Source organism: Diabrotica virgifera, chromosome 1 (genome assembly GCF_917563875.1).
Source record: "Diabrotica virgifera virgifera chromosome 1, PGI_DIABVI_V3a".
Lineage (NCBI taxonomy): Eukaryota > Metazoa > Arthropoda > Insecta > Coleoptera > Chrysomelidae > Diabrotica > Diabrotica virgifera.
The window spans coordinates 315,461,860-315,487,072 of NC_065443.1; the positions used below are offsets into that span (position 1 = coordinate 315,461,860).

At 34.3% G+C, this 25,213-nt stretch overlaps 1 protein-coding gene across 1 annotated transcript in view; it reads left to right on the plus strand.

Annotated features, from left to right (window-relative positions):
* LOC126886405 (ATP-binding cassette sub-family C member 10) overlaps positions 1–25,213 on the plus strand; it is a 62,009-nt gene that overhangs the window by 16,776 nt on the left and 20,020 nt on the right. The window contains exons 8-13 of the mRNA XM_050653340.1: positions 6,702–6,970; positions 9,475–9,723; positions 12,119–12,236; positions 12,375–12,533; positions 14,720–14,983; positions 24,695–24,989. Coding sequence (XP_050509297.1) covers positions 6,702–6,970; positions 9,475–9,723; positions 12,119–12,236; positions 12,375–12,533; positions 14,720–14,983; positions 24,695–24,989 — 1,354 coding nt within the window. The remainder of the gene's footprint in view (positions 1–6,701; positions 6,971–9,474; positions 9,724–12,118; positions 12,237–12,374; positions 12,534–14,719; positions 14,984–24,694; positions 24,990–25,213) is intronic.

Here is a 25,213-nt window from a genome sequence, read left to right on the forward strand (position 1 = left end):
TATAAAAAGCAGTTGTTTTTGGAACTCTTTAGCGACATATTAATTTAATATAATATTTATGGATTACCGTTGAGGGCCGACTAGATCAACCAAAAAGGAAGATGTATTTGGTTATTATTCTAGTGACTTTCTTGGGTGTGAATCTGTCTTTTTAGTTTACTCCTCCTGGTTAAAAAATAAACTATAGTTGATTATTATTCTTGGAGCGTTGATCGAAGAATAATAAACAACAGCGAGGTACAAGAGGTGAGTTTATGTAGGTAGTAGTTCTTGACCATTTTCCGCTGTCGTGTTGGCGAGCTAAGCGAATCCGACAGTTTTCCACTTACCTATCCTTATATGAGTGGTGATCGTATATCCCTAATATGTCTTTTCATCTGGCGAGCTGAGCGAGATTCCCTTTCTTCCCTTTCCTTATACATTTATGTCGTATTAATAAAAGCAATTCCTATTTCACGCGATCGTCAAAATCATTCATTCATGTACAAAATATCGTCACATCGGCCCGAACAGAAAGCTCAATGCGTAGATTATAAATATATTTTATTAACGAGTAATTAAGGCTAATTATCTTATCTTTTGTATGTCATGATGCCAAATAAAAAATGTCTTAAGAAAGCGAACTCTTTTCTTCGACTGATTTAGTTACCTGGCACCTGAAGCAACAACGCAACGACCGCGTTACATTGCAGTCCCTGCTCGGGCAATTATTTGGAATTTATTTGGAACTGCAAATATTTGGAATAAACGACTGCAAATATTTGGAATCAAAACATACAAAAGATAGATAATTAGCCTTAACGACGTTCTACACCTTCGGCAAAGAATTAAAGATTTGCATTAAATTTTAGTATGTTATAGTTTACTTCAAAAAACTAAGACTTGATTTTTTAAAAATTGTTTTACCGTGCCGTTTAATTATTATTAAGGGTCAAAGTTAAGTTTTAACATGGGCTCTTATGGGAATTCTTAAAAAGTTAATAACTTTACCCAAATTTACGATTTTTAATTATTTCTGCTTAAATTAAAGCTTTTTTTTGTAAGGAATAACGTATTAAAAAAATGAGGATTGTTTACCGTACCATTTATTTTTAATTTATTTATTATAATTAATTCCGTAATTTCTTCCGTAATTTCCGTAATTTATTATAATTTATTTTTATAAAGTATTACTGAAACATATGATTTGAGTATTCTGCTATAAATGCATTGTTACCAACGTTCGCTTGCATATAAGTTTCCCCCCTTTCCTCTGAGAGGCATACCCTGCAACGAAGGTGTAGAATGTCGTTAATTACTCGTTAATTTCGTTAATAAAATATATTTATAATCTACGCATTGAGCTTTCTGTTCAAGCCGATGTGACGATATTTTGTACATGAATGAATGATTTTGACGATCGCGTGAAATAGGAATTGCTTTTATTAATACGACATGAATGTATAAGGAAAGGGAAGAAAGGGAATCTCGCTCAGCTCGCCAGATGAAAAGACATATTAGGGATATACGATCATCACTCGTATAAGGATAGGTAAAAGGATAGGAAAGAGGAAAACTGTCGGATTCGCTCAGCTCGCCAACACGACAGCGAAAAATGGTCGGGAACTACTACCTACATAAACTCACCTCTTCTTTATATCGTCCAAGACGGTACAAATACACGTTTTACTTAATTCATTGGCGTACTCTAGACGATAAAATTATATTATCGTCACAAACTTTCATTAAGAAATATCATCATTATCATTTATCCCGGATCTATCCACTGGTGGATATAGGTCTCCCTCAGTCTTTTCCATGTATTTCTGTTTTGTGCTGTTTGCATCCAGTTTTTGTCGATCCGTTTTATGCCATCAGACCATCTTGTTGGCGGACGACCTCTACTTCGATATGCTTCTTGTCTTGGTCTCCAGTGTATTATTCGATGTGTCCATCTATTATCCGACATTCTAGCTATATGTCCAGCCCAGTTCCACTTTAGGGTCATAATTCTTTCTATGGCATATGTCACTCCTGTTCTTCGTCTCATTTCCTTGTTCGTAATTCGATCCCTACGAGAAATGCCTAACATTGAGCGTTTCATGGCTCTTTGGGTAACACAAATTTTATTTCATACTTTCTTGGTTATTGTTAAAGTTTCTGCACCACAAGTAAGTACTGGCAACACACACTGATCAAAGACTTTTCTTTTGAGACACATAGGCAGTTCTGACTTAAGGACATAGCTCAGCTTGCCGAATGCCACCCAAGTGAATCCTATGCGGCGGCTTAGTTCGCACGTTTGATTATCTCATGCCCTAAGTACTTACAAGAGCTGGTTTCTGCAATAGGCATGCCATCCCAAGTAACACCGAACGGGTTTATTAAGTTTTTTAAGGATGCTTTAAAACTGTAGAATAAAACTAACATTAAAACCATTTGGTTTTTAAGTAAATCTTAAGGTTGCAATAAAACCGCATTCAGCATAAAAGGGCCCACTCTGAAAGATGTCAATAAAACCAAAAATAAAAACCTTCTTAAAACTTTGTTTTCTTAAGCAACTGGTTTTAAAGCTGCTGTGAAGGTGCTTTTAAAACCATGTTAAAAGACACTTTAAGTACAGGCAGTTTTATAGCAAACTTAAAAAGGTTTCTTGAATGGAGACTTTTAGACAATTTACCATATTAAATGATTCTTTAAACCCGTATACTCTACATAGGCCAACTAATTTTACAAAATAATAAAAAGTACTTGGTTATTTCGGACAGTCAGGGTAGAAAAACACTTGCCCACCCAACTTTATTGATAATGTTAACAAAAATAGGTTTAAATAACTCCAGCGCCCTAAAATTTCTGACTTTGGCGATTAAAAAAATAAAAATAATAAAAAAATTTAAATCCAAAAATATTTATTTGAAAGAAAAATAATTTTATCTACAAGTTTAATGTTTTATTGTTAAAATAAATCGAATTTATGTCTTTAAGTCGCTTAGTTATAATTTTTATGTAAGCCTTATATTGTAATATATCATGGCTTTCAGCATCTCTAGAGAGCAATATGGCCGAAATCCAAATAAAACTATTTGGTCTATCGACATAGAATTATTAAGATCAAATGGTTTTATTTTATACCTTTTCAAGAGCATAATATCCTACATAAAAGCAAGGTTGCCTTGGAATTAAAACCTTTTAGTTTTAATGCTGCTGTCAATAATGCCACTCGGTTTTAATGTGAATCTAACCTACTAATTGCTTTTAAGAAAGCAACTTTAAAGAAAACTAAAAAAATAAGTTTAAGGCATATATTTTACTGACATAATAGTCTTGATATCAAGTAGTTTTAATAATAGGTTTTATTAGTCATATTAGGAGAATCTTTAAAACTGCAATAAAACTAAAAGGTAACAAACTAGAATCTAATAAAACCAAACAGTCCGGTAGTTCTTCATAAAACTCATTAGTTTTAAAGTGAACTGAGGATAAACCATTTTAAAACTACAATAAGACAAATTATCTGTTAAGATTAATTAGTCTTATTCGATAGTCTTATTAGATACTTTAAAACTAGTGACAAATGCTTAACAGTTTTAAAGTTGTGGCAGTATATCTACAAGGTAACTTTAAAACCATTATCTTCTTATTTACTACAATAAAACCTTTATAAACCTTAAATAAAACTAAAATGTTTTTATTGTGCTACTTGGGATTTAATAAACTCTTTTCGCTTAACATAAGATTTGTCATATTTTGTGTTTTTTTATGGTTGATTTTTAATCCAACTTGCAGAGAGGCTAGGTATAGTTTCTAGATGCTGTCAGCAAAGAGAACAATATCGTCAGCGAATCTCAAATGACTAAGTATTTCTCCGTTGACTCTTTTTTCACTCAGATTTCCGTTCTTAAACATATGAAGGGTACAGGGGAAAAAGGAGGAATGTCACTTTTATTGAATTTTTCAAGAGAGCATTTTCAAAGTTATAAGACTAATATTAATGATATGTTTTGAGATAAAAAAGATCAAGGCAGGTTTTGTTTATATTTGATTCAGAGTTGGACCACCATCTCCATATACCTATTTGAGCATCTTTATGCCTCATCAGTGAAGCTCAGAAGTCTCAACTCTGAAGGAAATACAAACAATTCTGCCAATTTAAGGCAAACCATCGCAATGCAATGAACCCACCTCTGAGACGCAACTTAGCGACATCTCTCGATATGCTTTGATAATTTAAAATGATATGTTTTGTTATATATGGTAATTTTTTTAAATCATATGTTTGGTTACACACGAAAACAATGTGTAACAATAAAAGCCTTCTTAACCAGTAACACCGTGACATTCCCTCTTCTTCTCCTGTATAGGTATTTTATTATTCCTGTTATCTCATGACATAACACATTTTTAACTAGTGTTATTTACATATAGTAAAATAAAAAATATAATAGTGTAGGAAACAAAGGTTGAACCTCGCAAAATGGACACAAGTCCGGTTTTATTTTTTGTCTGGTATATCAAGGAGTGTATATTATAAGACTAACTTTTCTTAAAAAAATTCGCCCCGAAAGGGGGTAATTTGTGGTTTTCATCCCTTTAAAGGGGGTAGTTTGTGGTTTTTGTGAAACGTAGCCCTTCCTGTACGTTTTACAAAAAAATTACTTAATAGTAAAATGAAGAGGACTATGGTTCCTACTATTTATTTCCCGACAGCATATGTCTATCACCCACCGTTTAGCGGGGGTGGCGACCCAAAGTTGACAAGTTTTTAAAAGAGATGTTTTTTAAAAAAATTATTTTTCCCTAACTGTAATGAAAATTAAGAAGAAGCCCTGGGGAGATTAATTACAAATAAGTGGCTGATTTTTTGGTATAAGTTTCATTTAAGGACAGTTGCGCATTTTTTAATTACAGGGTGTTACATTTTAAAAAACCCCTTTTTATACCATCTGATCTGCCTATGCTAGAGTAAAAAAACTTTCAGCGATTATCCATGTACTGGTGTTATTTACAAATTTCTATAATGCACCCCCATTTTTTTCCGGAACCACCCAAAAAAAGGAGAATTAATAAAGAGATTTTCTTGGAATCCTTCACACACCATGCCCTTTATTAAAATGCTTCATATATCATTTTGTGCACGTTCTTATTACCCATGCATGGACACCAAAAGCGATTTCTGAATGCAACCCCTGTAGCCAAAAAAAAAATAAATAAATGAAGTGGGGGTTTAAAAAAAAATTTTGTTTTTGGTTTTTGACCCATATGGACATATACTCCATCAATAGGGTTTTTCATAAATATATATGATTATTGCAACATCCCTGCGGAAACTACCCCTATCCTTGAAAATAAACTGCAGAAACTACCCCTATCCCTTGGAGATCATGTTTTGACGATTTTCTCATTACCTATGCATTTTTTAAAACAAAACTTATACAGGATTAAAGACCACAATTTTCTCTACAAATAAGGCCCTATGCATTTTCGTATAAGCAACCGTTACGGCACAGTGGGGCCGTAAACCTCAGAAATGTTTTGGCGGGCTCCAGTTTTTGTTTTTTTTTTCGTCACTTATTCATTTTATGGATAACGTATTTATGGAAAATAAAAGAACACACTCTCTGCTACACATTATGACCCATGCTTATTTTATTTTCTTTGCACCCTAAAGCCACAGTGGTGACCCAAAATCAATTTTTGATTATTTTCTTTATTAATTCTCCTTTTTTTTGAGGTGGTTCCGGGGAAAATATGGGGGTGCATTACACAAGTTTGTAAATAACACTAGTACATGGATAATCTCTGAAAGTTTTTTTACTCTAGCATAGGCGGTTTAGATGGTATAAAAAGGGGTTTTTTAAAATGTAACACCCTGTAATTAAAAAATTTGCAATTGCCTTAAATGAAACCTATACCAAAAAATCAGCCACTTATTTGTGATTAATTTCCGCAGGGTTTCTTCTTAATTTTCATCACAGTTAGGGGAAAATAATTTTTTTAAACATCTTTTTTAAAAATTTGTTAACTTTGGTGCACCACCTCCGCTAAACGGTGGGTGATAGACATTTGCTGTCGGGAAATAAATAGTAGAAAATATAGTTTTCTTCATTTTACTATTAAGTAAATTTTTTGCAAAACGTTTCGCAAAAAACACAAATTACCCCCTTTAAAGGGATGAAAAGGGGTGTTCCGGGGCGAATTTTTTTAAGAAAATGTTAGTCTCATAATAAGCACGTCTTGATATACCAGAAAAAAAATAAAACCGGACTTGTGTCCATTTTGCGAGGTTCAACCTCTGTTTCCTACACTATAACCTGTCTAATGAATTATTAAAACAAAAATTGAAAATTTCCTTGACATTGGAAAATTGAGGACATTCCTCCTTTTTCCCCTGTACCCTTCATATGCTTTAATATTGTTGTAAACAATTTTGGCGACATTGTGTCTCCCTGTCGCGCTCCCCGTTTTATTTTAAATGCGTTGGTCTTTTTATCTGCCAGTTTCACTCTTGCTGTCGTATTTTGATGATGTATTTGATCATGTTTATATAGCGATGATCTATACGGCACTATGTTAAGGCTTTAACATTTTTTGATGACATGGTGTCAAAATCTTTTTCGTAGTCAACAAATATAAAGACTAATGACTTGTTATATTAATTTGATATGATATTAAGAAACATCATTAAGGTAAAATGTGTCAATATATTGGAAGTTTTTGTCTAGGGCAAAGGGACGCCGAACTGAAGTACCTGAAAGGTCGTAAATACCTAGACGCCCTCTGCGTATATTTCTGGGCTACTACTCCAGTGGTCATCTCCATTTTGACGTTCGTTACTTACGTTCTGATGGGAAACAAATTGACAGCTGCCACTGTGTTTACAAGCATAGCCCTTCTGAACATGCTGGTGAGCCCTCTTAACGCTTTTCCTTGGGTACTGAATGGTTTGACTGAAGCCTGGGTGTCGTTGAAGAGGATTCAGAAGTTACTAGATGTAAGTATGCTTGCTAGGAGGATTTTTTAATTATACAATTTGGTGTAAGAAATGAAGAGACACTTAAATCAAAGAATCTCCCCCTTATTCTTTCCCCTTTTCCTGTTCCTTTCTTTTTATGCTATATGTATATCTATGTGTATATCTCCTATTTTCTCGAAGGCCTTCGTGTCTTTCGCGAATTTGCGTCAAACTACTCAATTTCATTCTTCTTCTTCTTCTTCTTCTTCTTCTTCTTCTTCTTCTTCTTCTTCTTCTTCTTCTTCTTCTTCTTCTTAACTCAGGCGAGACTCGTTAGTCTCTGGCACTTGGTCATAAGACCTTTGTACCAAACCCCGTTCTTTTCCCTAAACTTTAATAAGTCCTGTGGCCTCAACGAAGGCCAACAGTTTTCTTATTGGTAGTTTTAGGATCTCTTCTGGTTCAAACCTCATTTGACCAGTGAAGTCCTGCCTTACATCACCTAGCACACTGCAATGGCATAGTATGTGTATGGCAGTTTCTTCTTCCATTTCGCACTTTCTGCACCATGGTTCATTCACCTTACCTAGTTTGTATAGGCGATTTCTTAAACGGCAATGTCCAGTCACCATTTCAGTGACCGTTTTGATCTCTCGTTTATTGATGTTCAACAAACTGTTCGAGAGTTTTTTATCAATATTCTTGATTATTTTTTTAGTCTGGGTTTGCCCTTGAGTGGTTCTCCATTTATTTTAGTGATTCTTTATCAGCCATTTCTGAACCTCGTTTTTCATAGTATCTTTAGTGATGCCACAGAAAGGTTGTGGGCCTTCAAAAGTATCTCTCGAGCCTTGTTTCGCTAACATATCTGCTCGTTCGTTCCCATGCACCCCTTCCTGACCCGGCACCCATATTAAAGACACTTTATTGTCTTTTGCTAGGTTATTGAGGAGATCTTTGCAGTTTCTCACCAGTTTTGATTTGGTGCCGTTTGCATAGTTTGAATAGCCGATTGGCTGTCTGTGTAAATGTTGATTCTCTTAGCTTTAGGGTCTTCATCAATGATTTCATCAATGCAGGCCACCAAAGCAAGAACTTCAGCCTGGAACAACGTTGTATGTTGACCTAGGCTGTAAGATTTATTATAGTTACATGTTTACCGAAAGACTCCTGATCCAGTACCATGGGCAGTTTTAGATCCATCAGTGAACCATATTAAGTCCCCATTAATATTTGGGACTTTTTGTTCTCTAGAGGGTATAGTTGTGTTAATCTTCTCAGTGAAGATTAGTTTTGTGTCATCATATTTGAGTTCATCATAAAGATGGATTCCTCAAGTATAGTCCCAGTAATATTTGTGTGGCTATTCAATACATAATTTGGCCTCCAAGTATTGTTTGCTTTGAGTCTCAGGATGGTCATAAAGGTCACCGCCGAAATATATAATTCCAGCGGAAGGAGACCTGTAATAGCCTCTAATGAAGCCGTTCCTGCACTATTCAAGGCTCCTGTTATATTTAGAAGCGCTTGTCTTTGTAGGATGGTGAGAGTGGTCACACAAGATTGCAAAGCCACCAGAGTACTGACCCATAAGTGACTGTCGGTCGTATCACTGATGTGTACAACCAACATATCACCTTTGGTTTCAATCCCCAGGTTTTATCTACAACTCGTCTGCAGTTCCAGGAGAGTCGCTTAGCCCTATTGGTTATATTGGTAATATGAGTATTCCAATTGATTTTCGAATCCAGGGTTACCCCTTGAAACTTAACCTCATTGGTTCTGTCCAGTACCTCTCCTAATAATTTCAGCTCATTCAGTCCAGTAAGCTTCCTCTTATTTGTAAAGGCTACCAGTTTAGTTTTACAAGGGTTCACGGAGAGGTTCTCTTTCAGACACCAGTTCTCTATGTAGTGAAGGGCATATCGCGTCTGCTGGGAAATTTTCCCCTAGTTACTATTACGATATCATTTGCGAAACCCTGGACCCAGATTTATTGGGCGCCTAGCCCATGAATCAGATCATCGACAACTATGTTCCATAATGACGGTGACAATACACCGCCTTGAGGGCATCCCTTAGTTGCCCTCAGATTTATGGTATCTTCATGCGTATCTGTGGATAGCATGGATAGCATCAATTTCATTATGAGAACCTTGGCTCAATCAGCCTCAGTTCTCTCTCTCTCTTTATAAGCCTCCAATCTGTCGTCTGCTTCTCTCCCTACCACTGTTCTCTTTTATTTATATCTCCTAGACCTTTTTTCACTGCTTATCTTTTTATTCTGTATCTTTCTAGGTCTTCTATTTTATTCAAGAATCTGCTTCCAAGCAGATTTTGCTCCCTATCTCTCTCTCTCTCTCTCTCTCTCTCTCTCTCTCTCTCTCTCTCTCTCTCTCTCTATGTTTTCCGTTTTTTTACTAAGTATCTCAGTATATCTCCCTTCTTACGTTTAAATTTACATCCAATTTATCTCCCCTTCCTTTGTCACCTTCTCTCTATCCATAAAATAACAGATCAGCATTTAACTTTTATTTTTTTAGCTTCCATATATGAACCTAAATGAAATCTACGACCACAAGGAACTAGAAGATAACACAGACCAAAATACAGAAATATCCATCTCCAATGCCAGTTTCAGCTGGGAGAAAGCCACTCCCGTTGTACAAGTGCCTAAAGGAAAAGGGAAAGGAAAAAGAACGTTATCCAAAAGGGGACAAGGCGAAAGCAGTGTCCAAAGAAGAGAAACCATTATTTTCAAGCTCAGAGATATAACTTTGAAGATAAAGAAAGTAAGTAAGCAAGACGTTAAAAAAAGTAAGAGGTGTGTGTTCCGTTTATGCATGTAATATAGTAGAGACATGCCGATTTTTTTTTTATTTTTAAGTACATATTATGATGGCCTATTACTCTCTCTAGTGTTTAATTTATATAAAGAAGATCCTCCATATTTCCATTGATTTTCAACGAAAACTTTTCGTTTATAAATTCGCAAAGTCGGTGTGTTATTGCGTTGCCGTTCCTGCAATACATATAGCAGATTTATCGATGGATTCTTATGTAGTTTTGTCTTCTGAATCCAAATCTGAAAACGGCATTTCGATATCTCTAACCGTCTTCGAGATAATCGACCTCAAAGTCTAAAATGTGACGTCACAATCCTTTTATTTTCTGCCGACACACTAAACGTCATCTGAAATCGTTGCTAGTAAGTAGGCTAGTTTTTAATCTGAATTTGTTAAGCAAAGCATAGGTTATTTACATTATTTGAGTTTGACACTTCGTGAATGTCAAACTAAATTTTAAATAAAGTATTAATAAAATATCAATGAGATTTGATAGTGAATTTAATTATTATATATAATAAATACGATGTTCAAAAATATAACTTGAGTATATTTTGAAAGCAATACTTTATTAACAATTTTAAAAAGGTTTATACGAGTATACGGACTCCCCTTTAATGGGAGTACCGAGTACCTAATGATAAATGGACTGTTCCATTTGTTATGAAATGAAAATTGTTATTATAGTCAGTTCGCTAAACTCAGACACAACTGGCTAGTGATTTTAGTAGGTAATTTTTTTGTTTTTTGCCAATTTTGCCAAAATTGGCAAGATTACTAATTATTTAGTAATTACTAACTATTTAGTAATTTTTTTTTTGCCAAATTGGTAAAATTACTGACTAAAATCACTAGCCAGTTGTGTCTGAGTTAAATGAACCGACTATATGAAATGTTGTTTGGAATAAAAAATTATGGTCTGATATGTGCAATTACATTTTTCTAATGGAAAAAATATTTGAAGATTTTTCTCAAATTATGGATACCAACAACATTTTTACATTATTTTTAATTTGACGAAGAAAAGTTATTCTTCATAAAAAGCTTTTCATGGTCTAAGATTTATGATGCAACCATCATATATCAAATTTTATTAATTTTATACGAGGTATATAAAAAGTATGAATTTCGATCAAGAGTAAAGTACCCTTATAGTTCAAAACATTTAAATTAGAATGATATAATTTTTATTATATAATGATATAATTTTAATTGCACATTAAAACATAATTTTTAATTCTAAACAACTTTTCATAATAGCAATTTTCCATATTATGAATTAAAATACGTAAATAAACAAAGTTTTCGTTATGATAATGCTCGCATTTTCAGCTTGTTCCTTCTTAATTAAGAAAGAGAGGAATACAATATTTTTAATCTTAAAATGTATTTATTGTTTTTTAAGAGTCCCTCCAAAACGATAGATACACTTTTCTATGCGTTTGCACCAATTTTCGAAGTATTTTTCTACTCTGGACTTTTCAAGCCATGAATCTCTTCCGGTATCATCTTAGAACTTTCACCCGCCATTTTGTATTAGGGGAAATGAATCAATAGAAGTCACTTGGTGCAACATCGGGGAATAATTGTGGACGATTAAAATTCCATGTTTTAAGTGCTTGGGTTGTCATAATGTGTACAGGATAATTTTCAGCGGCTGTTCTTTCTCACTTATATGAAAACTTCTGACCAACAAATGATGTAACATTCAAAATTGATGCTTCCGTGATAATGTGCAGATTTTCGATGAAAATGAACTGTTTGCTTTGAGGTTCTTCAGTTTTTTATGTATTTTTATGTTGGATTTTGAGAGACCTTTCCAAAATTCATCTTGAATCGAACTTTTCTTTTTTTTTTAGATGAATTTATGTGCATTATGGGTACGGTGGGGTGTAGTAAATTGTATTTAATGAACTTGCCTTAGATTCTGGTAGTCTTAATGTTCACATATTAGTGGAAATCGATGGAAAGAAGTAACTTATGTTAAATTCGTGAATAATTGTGTATGGTCCTTAATTTCCTGTTTTAAGTACATATCTAAAAAATCAGCTTCTCGAACCGAACTGTAGGAACTTCTATGTACAATGATCAGGCTTCTACGGTTGTTGTTTCTTTAAAGTTATTCACTTTTTTGTTGAATTTTGGTTGACCTTCACGAAATTCACCTGCATTGGACTACAATCAGGCCTAAAGTCAAGAAACCATCGAAATAAGTTAGACTGGGTTTATTCTTTAAGACTCAATGTGGAAACGAACTCTTTCTATTTTAATTAATTCGACAAAAACAAAAAAAAAATATCGCACAAAACTGATGAATCAAGTTCTTTTTTCTTTCTTTTAGGGTGAATTTATTGGCATTATGGGTACAGTTGGTTGTGGTAAATCTACCCTGCTTTCCTCAATATTAGGTGAACTCGCTGTAGAATCCGGCAGTCTTGCTGTACGTCAAGTAGAAACAGGTAAGACAAAGCAACTTTTATTACATGAAGATTTAAATTTAAAAAAACAATTGTAAATATTTTTTGAGCATCTAAATACAAAACTGCTGCCCATTTTTGTTCTTCTTTCATATTTGCAAACATCTAAGTGTGTTTTAGGCTTTGGACTTGTAACACAACAACCATGGTTACAGAGAGGAACAGTTAGGGACAACATTTTGTTCGGAAAACCGTACGAAGAGAAGAAATACAAAGATATCATATTTGCTTGTGGCCTGATCGAAGATATGCAGATCTTACCATCAGGAGACAAAACAGGTAATTTCATATCAGATGTTGTTAATGGACATGGTCCATTCCCTATTTAAAATTAAGGGTTTATGTTCAGAGACATGTTAACAATAGACCAGGCTAGTTATATGCCACTCAATGCATCGGGGTGTAACGCCAATATCAAGTACGGTGGTCTAGCTATCTTTGTCTGTCGTGTGAGTGTGAGCGTATCTACCAAGAGGTGGGAGTAGTGGAACGACACAGACACAGAGGCGGCGGCCATCATATGCTAGAGAGAGAAAGCTAAGCGCCGGTAGAGAGAGATAGATAGACCACCGACCCAAACTGCTCCGCGTTACGCTATTTTTTGGAACTGGCCTAATCTACTTGTTATTATATCTATGTTTATGTTACTGGAAGAGACGATGTTGACAAATGACAGATGTCATTTTCACAACATGCAGTGAATTTAGGATATTCCTTGACGTTTGGGAGGCAAAACTGCCAAACATTGTGTTTGTTTATATTATTTGTACCATGATACTATAAATAAAGAGATAATATATTGCACATCCTGAAGAGAAGGGGAATCGTGACGTAACTGGAGACCGGCAAGTTCGTAATGTCCGATTTGGTCCGATTAGTTTGAATCGTTCACGGTTGTAAGCTAAGTGTATTTTGTATTTTATTTTTGTAAAAGTGAGATGTCTTTTATAAATAATAACACAAAAGTCGCTTAATATTATTTTGCTAATTGAATAATTTCATCACAGAATGCATACAAATCCCATTTAACTTTAACAAGAATTAAAATTCAAATTCCGGTCTCCAGTTACTTCATAATGCGCGAACTCGGACGAATTTGAGCTACAGGAAGATACTAGCTTTTTCTTTATAGTATCATGATTTGTACCACATGTTTCTTAAGTATTTTATCGTTAACAGTTTTTTAGTTGTATTTTCCGAACATTTTGTTGAAGATGTGTAGTTTTTCGTTGTAAAAGTACTTAAACGACTTTATTTAGTTTTAAGCAGTGAATAAATAAACATTAGTGCATGTAAAGTCCTTGGTATACAATACAAATGTTGCTAGTATGTAAAAGCACAAGATTGGCAAAATAAATAATATATGTCCACTTTCCCTCAAGGGGTCTGAGTTAACCTACCGTTCACACAGTTTATGGACATAATTAGTTATTTAGCATTGTTATAGGACGTTTTATAGCATTTAACAATTGTTTTTGTCTCTCAGATGATAACTTATTTAGTTGTTTTATGTTTAAAATGTAGCACTCATGGTAACCGATAAAACTGAACTTTATCATAAATACTTCACATTCCAGTCTTTAAAACAAATAAAAAATGAAGCATATTATCTTTTTAAATTAATTCTTTTAGTAAAAATGTTAAATTAATCCTTGTACAAAACAAAGAATCGCAACTGAAATGATCTAAAACACATTAAGAACTGATGGAATAATATTTATGTTTGCCTCCCAGCTGTCATATTGACTTAATTTTGACAGCATGTTGGAATGTGGTCAACTCTATATACATATAGGATGAGCTTTTTGTGCGACTTTGGCCTGATAATTTCATTGTGGCATAGAATATCGAAAAAAGTTATTTAGAAAAAATGTATAAGTATGTCGAATACATTTTTTTTTAAATATGACCTATTTATATTTTCTCAAATTTGGATTCCTCTCATAATCACTGTTTGACACTGATATACAGGGTATTTAACGGGTTATGGCCATGTTTATTTCTCTAATTTCTAGTTCAATTGTTTTTTTAAACCATCATCAAATTTATACAACGTGGTACAGTACTGTTCTTCTTGTTCTTTAAGTTCCATCTTCTATCGAAGGTTGGAAATCATCATGGCAATGCGGATCCTGTTGACTGCCGATAAATAGCTCTGCACTACTGCATTCGAACCATTCCCTTAAATTATTAAGCCAGGATGTTCTTCGTCTTCCCACATTTCGCTTTGCTCGAATTTTGCCTTGCATAATAAATTGTAATGAGTATTTTTGCCCTCTCATCACATGTCCCAAGTACTCAAATTTTCGTCTTTTGATAGTTAATATTCTTTCCGGTTTATTTCTTATCCTTCTAGTTACTTTCACGTTTGACATTCTTTGAATCCATGATATTCGTAGGATTCTTTTGTAAATCCAAAATTCAAAGTTATATTAATACATTACTACTAATAAATCTATTTACAGAAGTAGGAGATAGCGGTGGTACTCTTTCCGGGGGTCAAAAGGCTAGAATAGCCCTAGCTAGAGCGATCTACCAAGAGAAGCAGGTATATCTTTTGGACGATATTCTATCAGCAGTTGACGTCAAAGTAGGCAAACACATTTTCAATCATTGCATCATTGGACTTCTCCAAGGAAAAACTAGACTACTATGCACCCACCACGTAAAATATCTGCTGCACGCGGATAGGATTTTGTTGTTAGAAAACGGAGCTATCAAGTCAATTGGTAAGTAGTTGCATTCTATCATGTATTATTTTGAGTTACAATTGATTCACACTAGCAGTCACGGGACGATCAGATCACAGTCATAGACGGTACAGTCAAGATTGCTTCTTTGGTTTTCTAATGAAGTAACTCCCACCCACTAGCACCGTACTTCTACTTCTTTAAGTGCCGTTCCCAAATTTTAGGCGTGGGTAGCTTCCATGACTATTTGCCGATATCATTCTCGATCTTGCGCGACATGTAATAATTAATTTGCTGATGAGCCAGTCCATTGATGAAGATTTTGTAGCCATGCATATTTCTACCAATTCCACTTTTTCCGTCGATCTTTCCGTTGAGTATTAACTGCAGTATCCTGTATCTGCTACTTCTCATTATATGCCCCAGATAGATATTCAACTTTTTTTATCATTTTTATTAAGTCACCTTCGCCTTGACCTACTCTGTTTAAGACTTCTCTGTTTGAAATGCGTTGAACCCATAATATTCTGAGCATTCTACGATATGACCACATCTCGAAGGCTTCTAAGTTGTTCATCATGTTAACCTTCATGATGTTAACCTTCGTGGAACCTTCATGTTAACCTTCATCTTAACCTTCGTGGAAATTATGACTCGTTAGAATGAAATTGCAAATTTAGGAAAAAACATCATTATATCATGGATAAAGGGACACGCAGGCATTAGGGGTAACGAAATAGTAGACAGGCTAGCCAAATTCGCCCTAGAAATAGGCGAAGAACTTCCCATGAACTTACTACCCACTTCGGATATTGATATTATTAGTAGACGACACCAAAAAAAATTGACAAAGATATAATCGAAACACGAGAACTGGTAGTAATTACAAACAAATGCAGCCTGAAATTCCCATTAAAAGATGGTTTCATTCTGTATCAAATCGCCATTTCATAAGAGTCATGCTTTTACCCCCTTCATATGTACAGTTTGGGTCTCACAGAGTCACCTAACTGTGAGTGTGGAAAAGAAGGTGATCTACTACATATTCTCCTCGAATGTTCACATCAATCAGTAAATAAACAAATTTTATGATAATCTTAGGGCCGGTTGTTCGAACGCTAATCAACAATGATCATTATCAAATAATTAATTACTGTCAATGTCAACTTTAAAAACATAATTAATTACAATTCTGAGACTATAATCAATTAATATAACAATAATTAATTATTAACATAATTAATAATAAATCTCATAATTGTAATTAATTATGTTTTCAGCAACCCAAACAATGTTGACATTGACAGTTTTGGTGACAGTAATTAAATATTTGATAATGATCATTGTTGATTAGCGTTCGAACAACCGGCCCCTAATGTATTAAAAATTCCACTTCCCGTCTACATGAACAATTTGATATTTTCTGAAGATATTAATATATTAAAAACAATTTACGAACATATCAAAAACTGTAAATATAAATTGTAGCAATAAAATTTACCCTGTATTTAAGAAATTTTGTTAAAACAAAGCAGACATGTTTATTAAAACAAAACAAACATGTTTGTTTTGTTGTTATTTTTTTAAACCCTCTAGATTTAAGTAATTATTGTATATTATAATTGAAAAAAGAAAAGAACAAGAAAAAAAAAAGAGAAAAGGAAAAGCAAAAAAAAAAAAAAACTAAGATGTAAACCTCCGAGATGTTGAATCGGGTTTATGTCTTAGCGTAGTAAAAAAATAATTAATAAAAAATAATAATAAAAAAAACAAATTTACAATATAAAAAAATACAAAAAAAATAATAATTTACAAAAAAAATATTTACAACCAAAACAGTGTATTATTTAGATAATAATTGTAATATGTTAGTGTGTTATGTATTTAGAGTTAGAAATAAAGAAAAAATTCCTCTGATTGAAAAAACAAAGGGCCTAGCCGGGTAAGATGGTGAAAAGTGCCCCCAGCTCGATTTAAATTCCATATAGGCCAATTTTTAGCACATATAGAGGAACTCACTTTCTGAAATTTTTAGCCCCCTAGGTGGTCATGTGACCCCCCTAGAGCCTAATTAGGCTTTTTATGTTTTTATTTTTTATCTCAGGCGCATCAAGAGCTAGCCAAAAACTTTATTAAAAAAAGTTGTAAGTTCCAAAAAGATCTATAAGAAAAAATTTTTTTTAAATTTTTTGGCGGGAAATTCGAATTTTTAGAACAATTTTAAACTTTTAAATGAAAACAAAAATTAAGACACTCGTTTTTACGAAAATTAATTATAATGTGTATTTTTGCACAGTCTTTCACCCTGAATTTTTTCAGACTTTTAAAATTGGTGAAACGTACCTTTAAAAATAAAAAACCGCATTTTTTCAGTTTTTTTTTTTCGTATTTTGAAACAATTTTATACATATTTTTCAAAAAAGGTAACACTGTTACTAGAATAGGTAAAAAACTGAAAAATAATTGGGGTTTGCTTAATAAAAATTTTTTGTAAAGCCATCCATTTTTAAAATACAGGGCGTTGAAGAAAACAAAATTTTACACATTTTTTACGATTTTGCTGAAACTACTGGCAACATTGTAATAAAACTTGGCGGGATTTAAGAGCTGGTTATTGTGCATATTTTGACATACAATTAATGATTTGATATTCATCATTGGCTCGCATAGGGGTAATGGTCTGAACTTTTTAAAGAATAAAGATAGTACGCCACTATATACGACATACACATAGTACGACATATTTCAAATTAACAATCGTTTTTTAATTTCTCGTTCAATTTGTGACAAAAAATGTATCTTCTTATTTTTTCATACGACGCGCCATTTTTATTCAAAAAATAAAAGATCTTAACCCTTACAAAGTATTCGAACTTCTAGTAGTTTCTACATCTACATACATAATAAACTCATACATCCATTATCAAAATTAATTCGAATACTTTGGAAGCGTTAAGATATTTTATTTTTTGCAGCAAAACAGCGCGTCGTATGAAAAAATGAGAAGATAGATTTTTTAGATTTTTTATAAAGGAAAAATTGAAGACGTAATCAAAGGAATGAGACAACACAAGATATCAGTATCCGTTCTTACTGAAACAAGAAGAAAAGGTAAAGGTATAGAAGAAATTGATAATTTTATCCACATCTTCAGTGGCGTACAAAAACATCAAAGAGCTGCCAAAGGAGTATCAATCCTTATCGATAAGAGATATAAAAATAAAATAACAAATTGGGAAGCAATAAACGAGAGAATTCTGACTGTCAACTTAAACATCCATGGACACAGAACCACAGTAATAGGTATATATGCCCCTACCGAAGATACATTAATAAACGAAAAAGACGCATTCCAACAAGAGCTTGAAGACACGATTTCAAAAATCGGAGATCAACGGGAGATATTAATGATGGGCGACCTGAATGCAAGAACAGGAAGACAGAAGGACCACCTAATTGTAGGAAACTACGGGGAAGAAGTAACCAATGATAATGGAGAAAGGCTCATTAGTCTATGTCAACAATTTAACCTAAAAATTTTAAACGGCTTCTATCCCCACAAGGACATACATAAGTTCACTTGGCATCAAGAGACAAGACAACTACGATCGATTATAGACTACACTATAATAAAACAAAAATCAGAATGGAAAATCCAAGACACAAGAGTATATAGAGGTTTAGAATGCGGATCTGACCATTACCTACTAATATCTGGAATCAAAATCCTCTTCAAATATGCAATAAATGAAACATCGAAAGAAGAAAGAGTAGAAATAATCAAAGAACCCAAATACAAACTAACTGGGCTATATGACGACAGCACCAGGTTCCTATACCAGAACAGACTGGATCAAAAACTTGATCAAATTGACCTGACATGTAGCACCAATATAATTTACGACAAAATAACACTTGCGATTAAGGAAGCAGCCAGTGAAGCATTAGGCATGGAGGAGATAACAAATACCAGGAAAAATAACAGCATAGTCTGGAGCAATGAACTTGAACAACAGAAACAAATAAAACAACAGAAATATCCTAAAAGGTTAAAATCACAAAACGCATATGATAAAACCCAATACCGCCAAGAATTAATCAAATATAAAAAAATGTTAACAAAAAATGAGAACAATACCTGGGAACAGAGATGTAGGGAAGTGGAATGCCATCTAGGTGGAAGCAGATCCTCAGAAGCTTGGAGGTTCATTCGAAATCTAAGAAATGAAAACAGAAATAATACAAACCTTCAAATGATTGATTTAAAAAAATGGAAAACCCACTACAAAGAAGAACTTCAAGAAAATAGACAGGAATACATAAATACATCACCAAAGCACTACAATTTAAATGGTCAAGTCGTAGAATTAAATGACGAATTCGTTGAGAGAATGATTAAATCACTAAAAAATAAAAAAGCATGTGGTCCAGAAGGAATACCAGCGGAACTTATAAAAAATGGAACTGCAAAATTGATCAAACTAATAACCTTAATTTTCAACAACTACACAAATGGAGAAAACATACCAGAAAATTGGAAAACAGGATGGATAACCCCAATACACAAAAAGGGTAACAAGGAAGACTGCAAGAACTATCGCTGTATCACTGTAACCAGCACCTTTAGCAGATTATATGGGAAAACTTTAAAAGCTCAAATAGAAAATGGATATGCACCTATAGAGATCGAACAACAAGCAGGATTCCGAGCAGGAAGATCCTGTATCGACCACATCTTCACGCTCAACCAACTCAATGAAAAAAAAGTAGCCAGAGACAGAGAAATACATCTACTATTCGTTGATCTAACTAAGGCATATGATACCGTACCACTTTGTAAATTATGGCAAGTCCTGGAAAAATCCCCTATTAATATAACTTTAATAAAAGCAGTGCAACAATTCTATAACAATATCCAAGCAAACATAAAAATCAACAGCAGATTATTCAATAGCTTCATGGTGAATAAGGGACTACGACAGGGATGCAGCTTATCGCCAACACTGTTTAAAATCTATATAAATGAGGTCTTGCATAAGTGGCGCAAATCGTGTTCTGGAATGGGGATACAGCTAAACGACGACTCAACATTATACACACTGCATTTTGCTGACGATCAGGTGGTGATTGCCCAGGATAAAGATGATCTAATATTTATGACAAACCGGCTGTTTCGAGAATACAAAAAATGGGGCCTATACGTTAATATGAAGAAAACCAAATATATGTGTATAGGAGGACAGAAAAGTGAGTTACATCTAGAGGATGATATGGTTATCGAGCCAAGCTCTGATTATGTATACCTTGGAACGAGAATCCAACAAAGTGGAAGGACAGAATTCGAAATAGAGGAAAGAATTATGAAAGGAAAGAAGGTAATAGGAGCTTTGAACTCGCTACTTTGGTCAAAAACCATATCAAAAGAAAAGAAAACACAGCTTTATAATAGCATCTTTAAAAGCGTGGTACTGTATGGATGTGAAACCTGGCAACTGAATAAGCGAACAGAACAGAAGTTGCTTGCACTGGAAATGGACTTCTGGCGAAGATCGGCCTGCATCTCCAGAGTCTCACATATAACGAATGAACGGGTACGAGATGTTATGAATAGAAAAACAAACATAATTGAAGAAGTCCAACAAAAACAACTTTGTTGGTATGGCCATGTACAAAGAATGGAGGAACATCGACTCCCAAAGCTAATAATGGAATGGCAACCCCCGGAAAGAAGGAAAAGGGGCAGACCGAAAACAACCTGGATAAGTGGAATTCAGAAAGCCATGTCTGAGAGAGATCTTCGACCAGGAGATTGGACAGATCGACGCGGCTGGAGAATAGGAACCGGAAGGCGCAGGACGCTATAAACAGGTGTTATATATATAAGATTTTTTATTGCAAATTGAACGAGGAATTCAAAAATGATTGTTAATTTGAAATATGTCAGTGGCGTACTATCTTTTTTTCTTTGAAAAGTTCAGACCATTACCCCTATGCGCGGCAATGATGAATATTAAATCCTTAGTTGTATATCAAAACATGCACAATAACTACCTCTTAAAACCCGCCAAGTTTTATTACAATGTTGCCAGTAGTTTCGGCAAAATCGTAAAAAATATGTAAAATTTTGTTTTCTTCAACGCCCTGTATCTTGAAAATGGATGGCGTTACAAAAAATATTTATCAAACAAATCCCAATTATTTTTCAGTTTTTTACCTATTGTAGTGACAGTGTTAAATTTTTTGAAAAATATGTATAAAATTGTATCAAAAAAACGAAAAAAAAACCGAAAAAATGCGGTTTTTTATTTTTAAAGGTACGTTTCACCAATTTTAAAAATCTGAAAAAATTCAGGGTGAAAGATTGTGCAAACATACACATTATAATTAATTTTCGTAAAAACGAGTGTCTTAGTTTTTTTTTCAGATTTATTTAAAAGCTTAAAATTGTTCTAAAAATTCGAATTTCCCGCCAAAAAAATAAAAAAAAAATTCATATAGATCTTTTTAAAACTTACAACTTTTTTAAATAAAGTTTTTGGCTAGCTCTTAATGCGGCTGAGATAAAAAATAAAAACATAAAAAGCCTAATTAGGCTCTAGGGGGCTAAAAATTTCAGAAAGTGAGTTCCTCTATATGTGCTAAAAAGTGGCCTATATGGAATTTAGATTGGGTTGGGGGCACTTTTCACCATCTTACCCGGCTAGGCCCTTTGTTTGTTTTTAAAATAACAAAATGTCTGGCTTCATGATCCAGGTTTGACAGCCATATAGTAAAATAGGATACACAAGTTGTAAGTTCAGCTGAGAATTGCTCATTATTGCAACTGAGATTAATAATTTCATATATGTACATGTCTTTATTGCGCAGGTATCTTGATCTTGTTCAACTTGTAGAATTCATCGACCTGCATACTGAAGTAGACTGACAGTGATCTTTCAGGTTTGTGTGTGTGTGAAGAGGAAACAGTAGCGATCAACAGGTAGCGAAAACGCGTTCCAAGATTGCGGCTGTAATTTTGAATATTTTTTCGAGATATTTGGCACACGTATTCATAATATAATAAAGAATGGCGGTACAGAGAACAATTTGAAAAATATATTAATATGTAGAAATTACTCTGTAATTAAATACAACATTAAAAAAAAAGAGCCTGTACCGCCATTAAGAAGAACAAAAAAATACATCATCATCATCATCATCATCATTCTCTTTGCCTTATCCCTATGCGGGGTCGGCTTCCCTAATTGCATTTCTCCACACAATTCTATCTTGGGCCATATCAATGTTAATCCCCTTTACCAACATGTCCTGCCTTATCGTCTCCCCCCAGGTCTTCTTTGGTCTTCCTCTCCTACTCCTTCCAGGAATCTGCACTTCAGCTATTCTTCGTATTGGGTGGTTAACGTCTCGACGTTGAACATGACCAAACCATCTTAACCTATGCTCTCTCATTTTGGCATCAATTGGTGCCACACCTAGACTTCCCCTAATATACTAATTTCTAATTTTATCCTTCTTTGTCACTCCACTCATCCATCTAAGCATTCTCATTTCCGCCACATGCATTCGCTGTTCCTCTTTCTTTTTCACTGCCCAACATTCAGTTCCGTACATCATAGCTGGTCTTATGGCTGTTTTATAGAATTTTCCCTTCAGCCTCATTGGAATTTTTCTGTCACACAACACACCACTCGCTTCTTTCCACTTCATCCATCCAGTCCTAATTCTACTGCATGCATCTCCATCTATTTCTCCATTACTCTGCAATACCGATCCTAGGTACTTAAAACTATTGCTTTTTACAATCATTTCACCATCCAAAGATACCATTTTATTTGTAGTAGCTCCATCTTTAAATGAACATTCCAAATACTCTGTTTTTGTCCTACTAAGTTTTAAACCTTTTTCCTCCAGAGCTTGTCTCCACTGTTCCAGTTTTTGTTCTAAGTCTCTTTCACTATTTCCTACTAACACGACATCATCAGCATACATTAAGCACCATGGAATGTTACCCTGTATTTTCGCTGTTATCTGGTCCAAAACTAATGAGAATAAATACGGACTAAGCACAGAACCTTGATGCAATCCTACTTTCACATGAAATTTATCAGTCTCTCCCACACCTGTCCTAACACTAGTCGTTACTCCCTCATACATATCCCTCACAATCTTTACATATTCACCAGGGACTCCTTTCTTATTGAGTGCCCACCACAGAATCTCTCGAGGAACTCTATCATATGCTTTCTCAAGATCAATGAATACCATATGAGCGTTTGTTTCTTTACTCCTGTATTTTTCCATCAACTGCCTTATAATGAAAATTGCATCTGTTGTTGATCTACCCTGCATAAAGCCAAATTGATTCTCGGATATTTCGGTCTCTTCACGTATCCGTCTATCAATTACTCTTTCCCATATTTTCATGGTGTGGCTAAGCAGTTTTATAGCCCTGTAGTTTGTACATTGTTGTATATCTCCCTTGTTTTTGTAAACAGGTACCAGTATACTGCTTCTCCATTCGTCTGGCATTTGTCCAACTTCCATAATTCTATTAAATAGACCTGCTAGCCACCTTGTTCCTGTCTCTCCCAATGCTCTCCATACTTCCCCAGGAATATCATCTGGTCCTACCGCTTTTCCTTTCTTTATTTTTTGAAGCGCTTGAGCCACTTCCTCGTTGGTTATTTTGGTGACCATTGCTGCTACTGTCTCCGTTGACTCTACAGGCTGTCTGTCAAATTCTTCATTTAATAAGCTGTCAAAGTACTTTCTCCATCTCTTTTTGACATCCCTTTTGTGAACTAGTATTTTATTATTTTCATCTCGGATACATCTAATCTGATTAAAATCTTTTGCTTTCTTTGCTCTCTGTTTGGCTATTTTATATATCTTCGTTTCGCCTTCCCTGGTATCAAGTTGATCGTATAGGTTTGAATACGCTTCTGCTTTAGCTTTTGCTACTGCTACTTTCGCTTCCTTTTTGGCGGTCATATAGTTTTGAAGATCTATGTCCGATCTGGTTTCTTGCCACTTTTTATATAATTTTCTCTTCTCTTTTATTTTTCCTTGTACTTCATTTGACCACCACCAAGTCTCTTTATCCTCCAACTTCTTTCCTGACGTTTTCCCAAGTATTTCAATAGCCGTCTCTCTAATAATATTGGCCATTTTTCTCCAAATTGTGTTAGGGCTTCCTTTCATGTTCCAACGGGAAGCCCTAACACAATTTGGAGAAAAATGGCCATACACTCTTACACTTTTACTATTTAGAAAAATACACTTTCTTAAAATAAACTTTTTTATCCGATGCCTAGATTTTGTGTCATTTTGGAACTACTAAAATTTTTTATTTCATTAGTAGTTCCAAAATGACACAAAATCTCGGATAAAAGGCATCGGATAAAAAAGTTTATTTGAAGAAAGTGTATTTTTTTGTTCTTCTTAATGGCGATACAGGCTCGTTTTATTAATATTGTATTTAATTACATTGTAATTTCCACATATTAATATATTTTTCAAATTGGGCTCTGTACCGCCATTCTTTATTATATTACGAATACGTGTGCCAAATATCTCGAAAAAATATTCAAAATTACAGCCACAATCTTGGAACGCGTTTTGGCTACCTGTTGATCGCTACTGTATCACTATCACATTATCTTGACTTGACTAGGATTTGACTGTGAGTTGTTGATCCCGTGACTGTTGGTTTGAATCAACCTTTATTGTTTACCACGTTTATTTTAGGCAAACCTGTCGATGTACTCCGCAACATAGACGACACTTTACCCGTAGATTTAGAACTGGAGGATAGTATTCAATCTGAATATACATCGTCTGAGTGCACTCTAGAGAATAGTTTGTGCGTGGACAACGCCCAAGAAAAGGATAAGGATATCGAACTGTTCAAAGAAGTCAGCGAACGGGGTAATCTAGATTTTACTGTGATAATTTCTTACTGGAAAGGCATCAGCCACTTTGTCAGCATTTCAATACTGATTTCGATGACTTTAATGCAAGTGTCACGGAATTTCACTGACTGGTAAGTTTTGAGTTTTTACATTCTGATCAGAAATTAATTTAAATAAGTATTCTTCTTTATGTGCCTTGCCCGTTGCGGACGTTGGCTATCATCATAGCAATTTTAATTTTTTTGCGGTGTTTTTGAATAACTCAATCGATGTTAGTCCAAACCGTTGACTAAGTTTTGAAGCCATGAGTGTCTTCTTCTTCCGGGTCCACGTTTGCCTTATATTCGATCCTGTA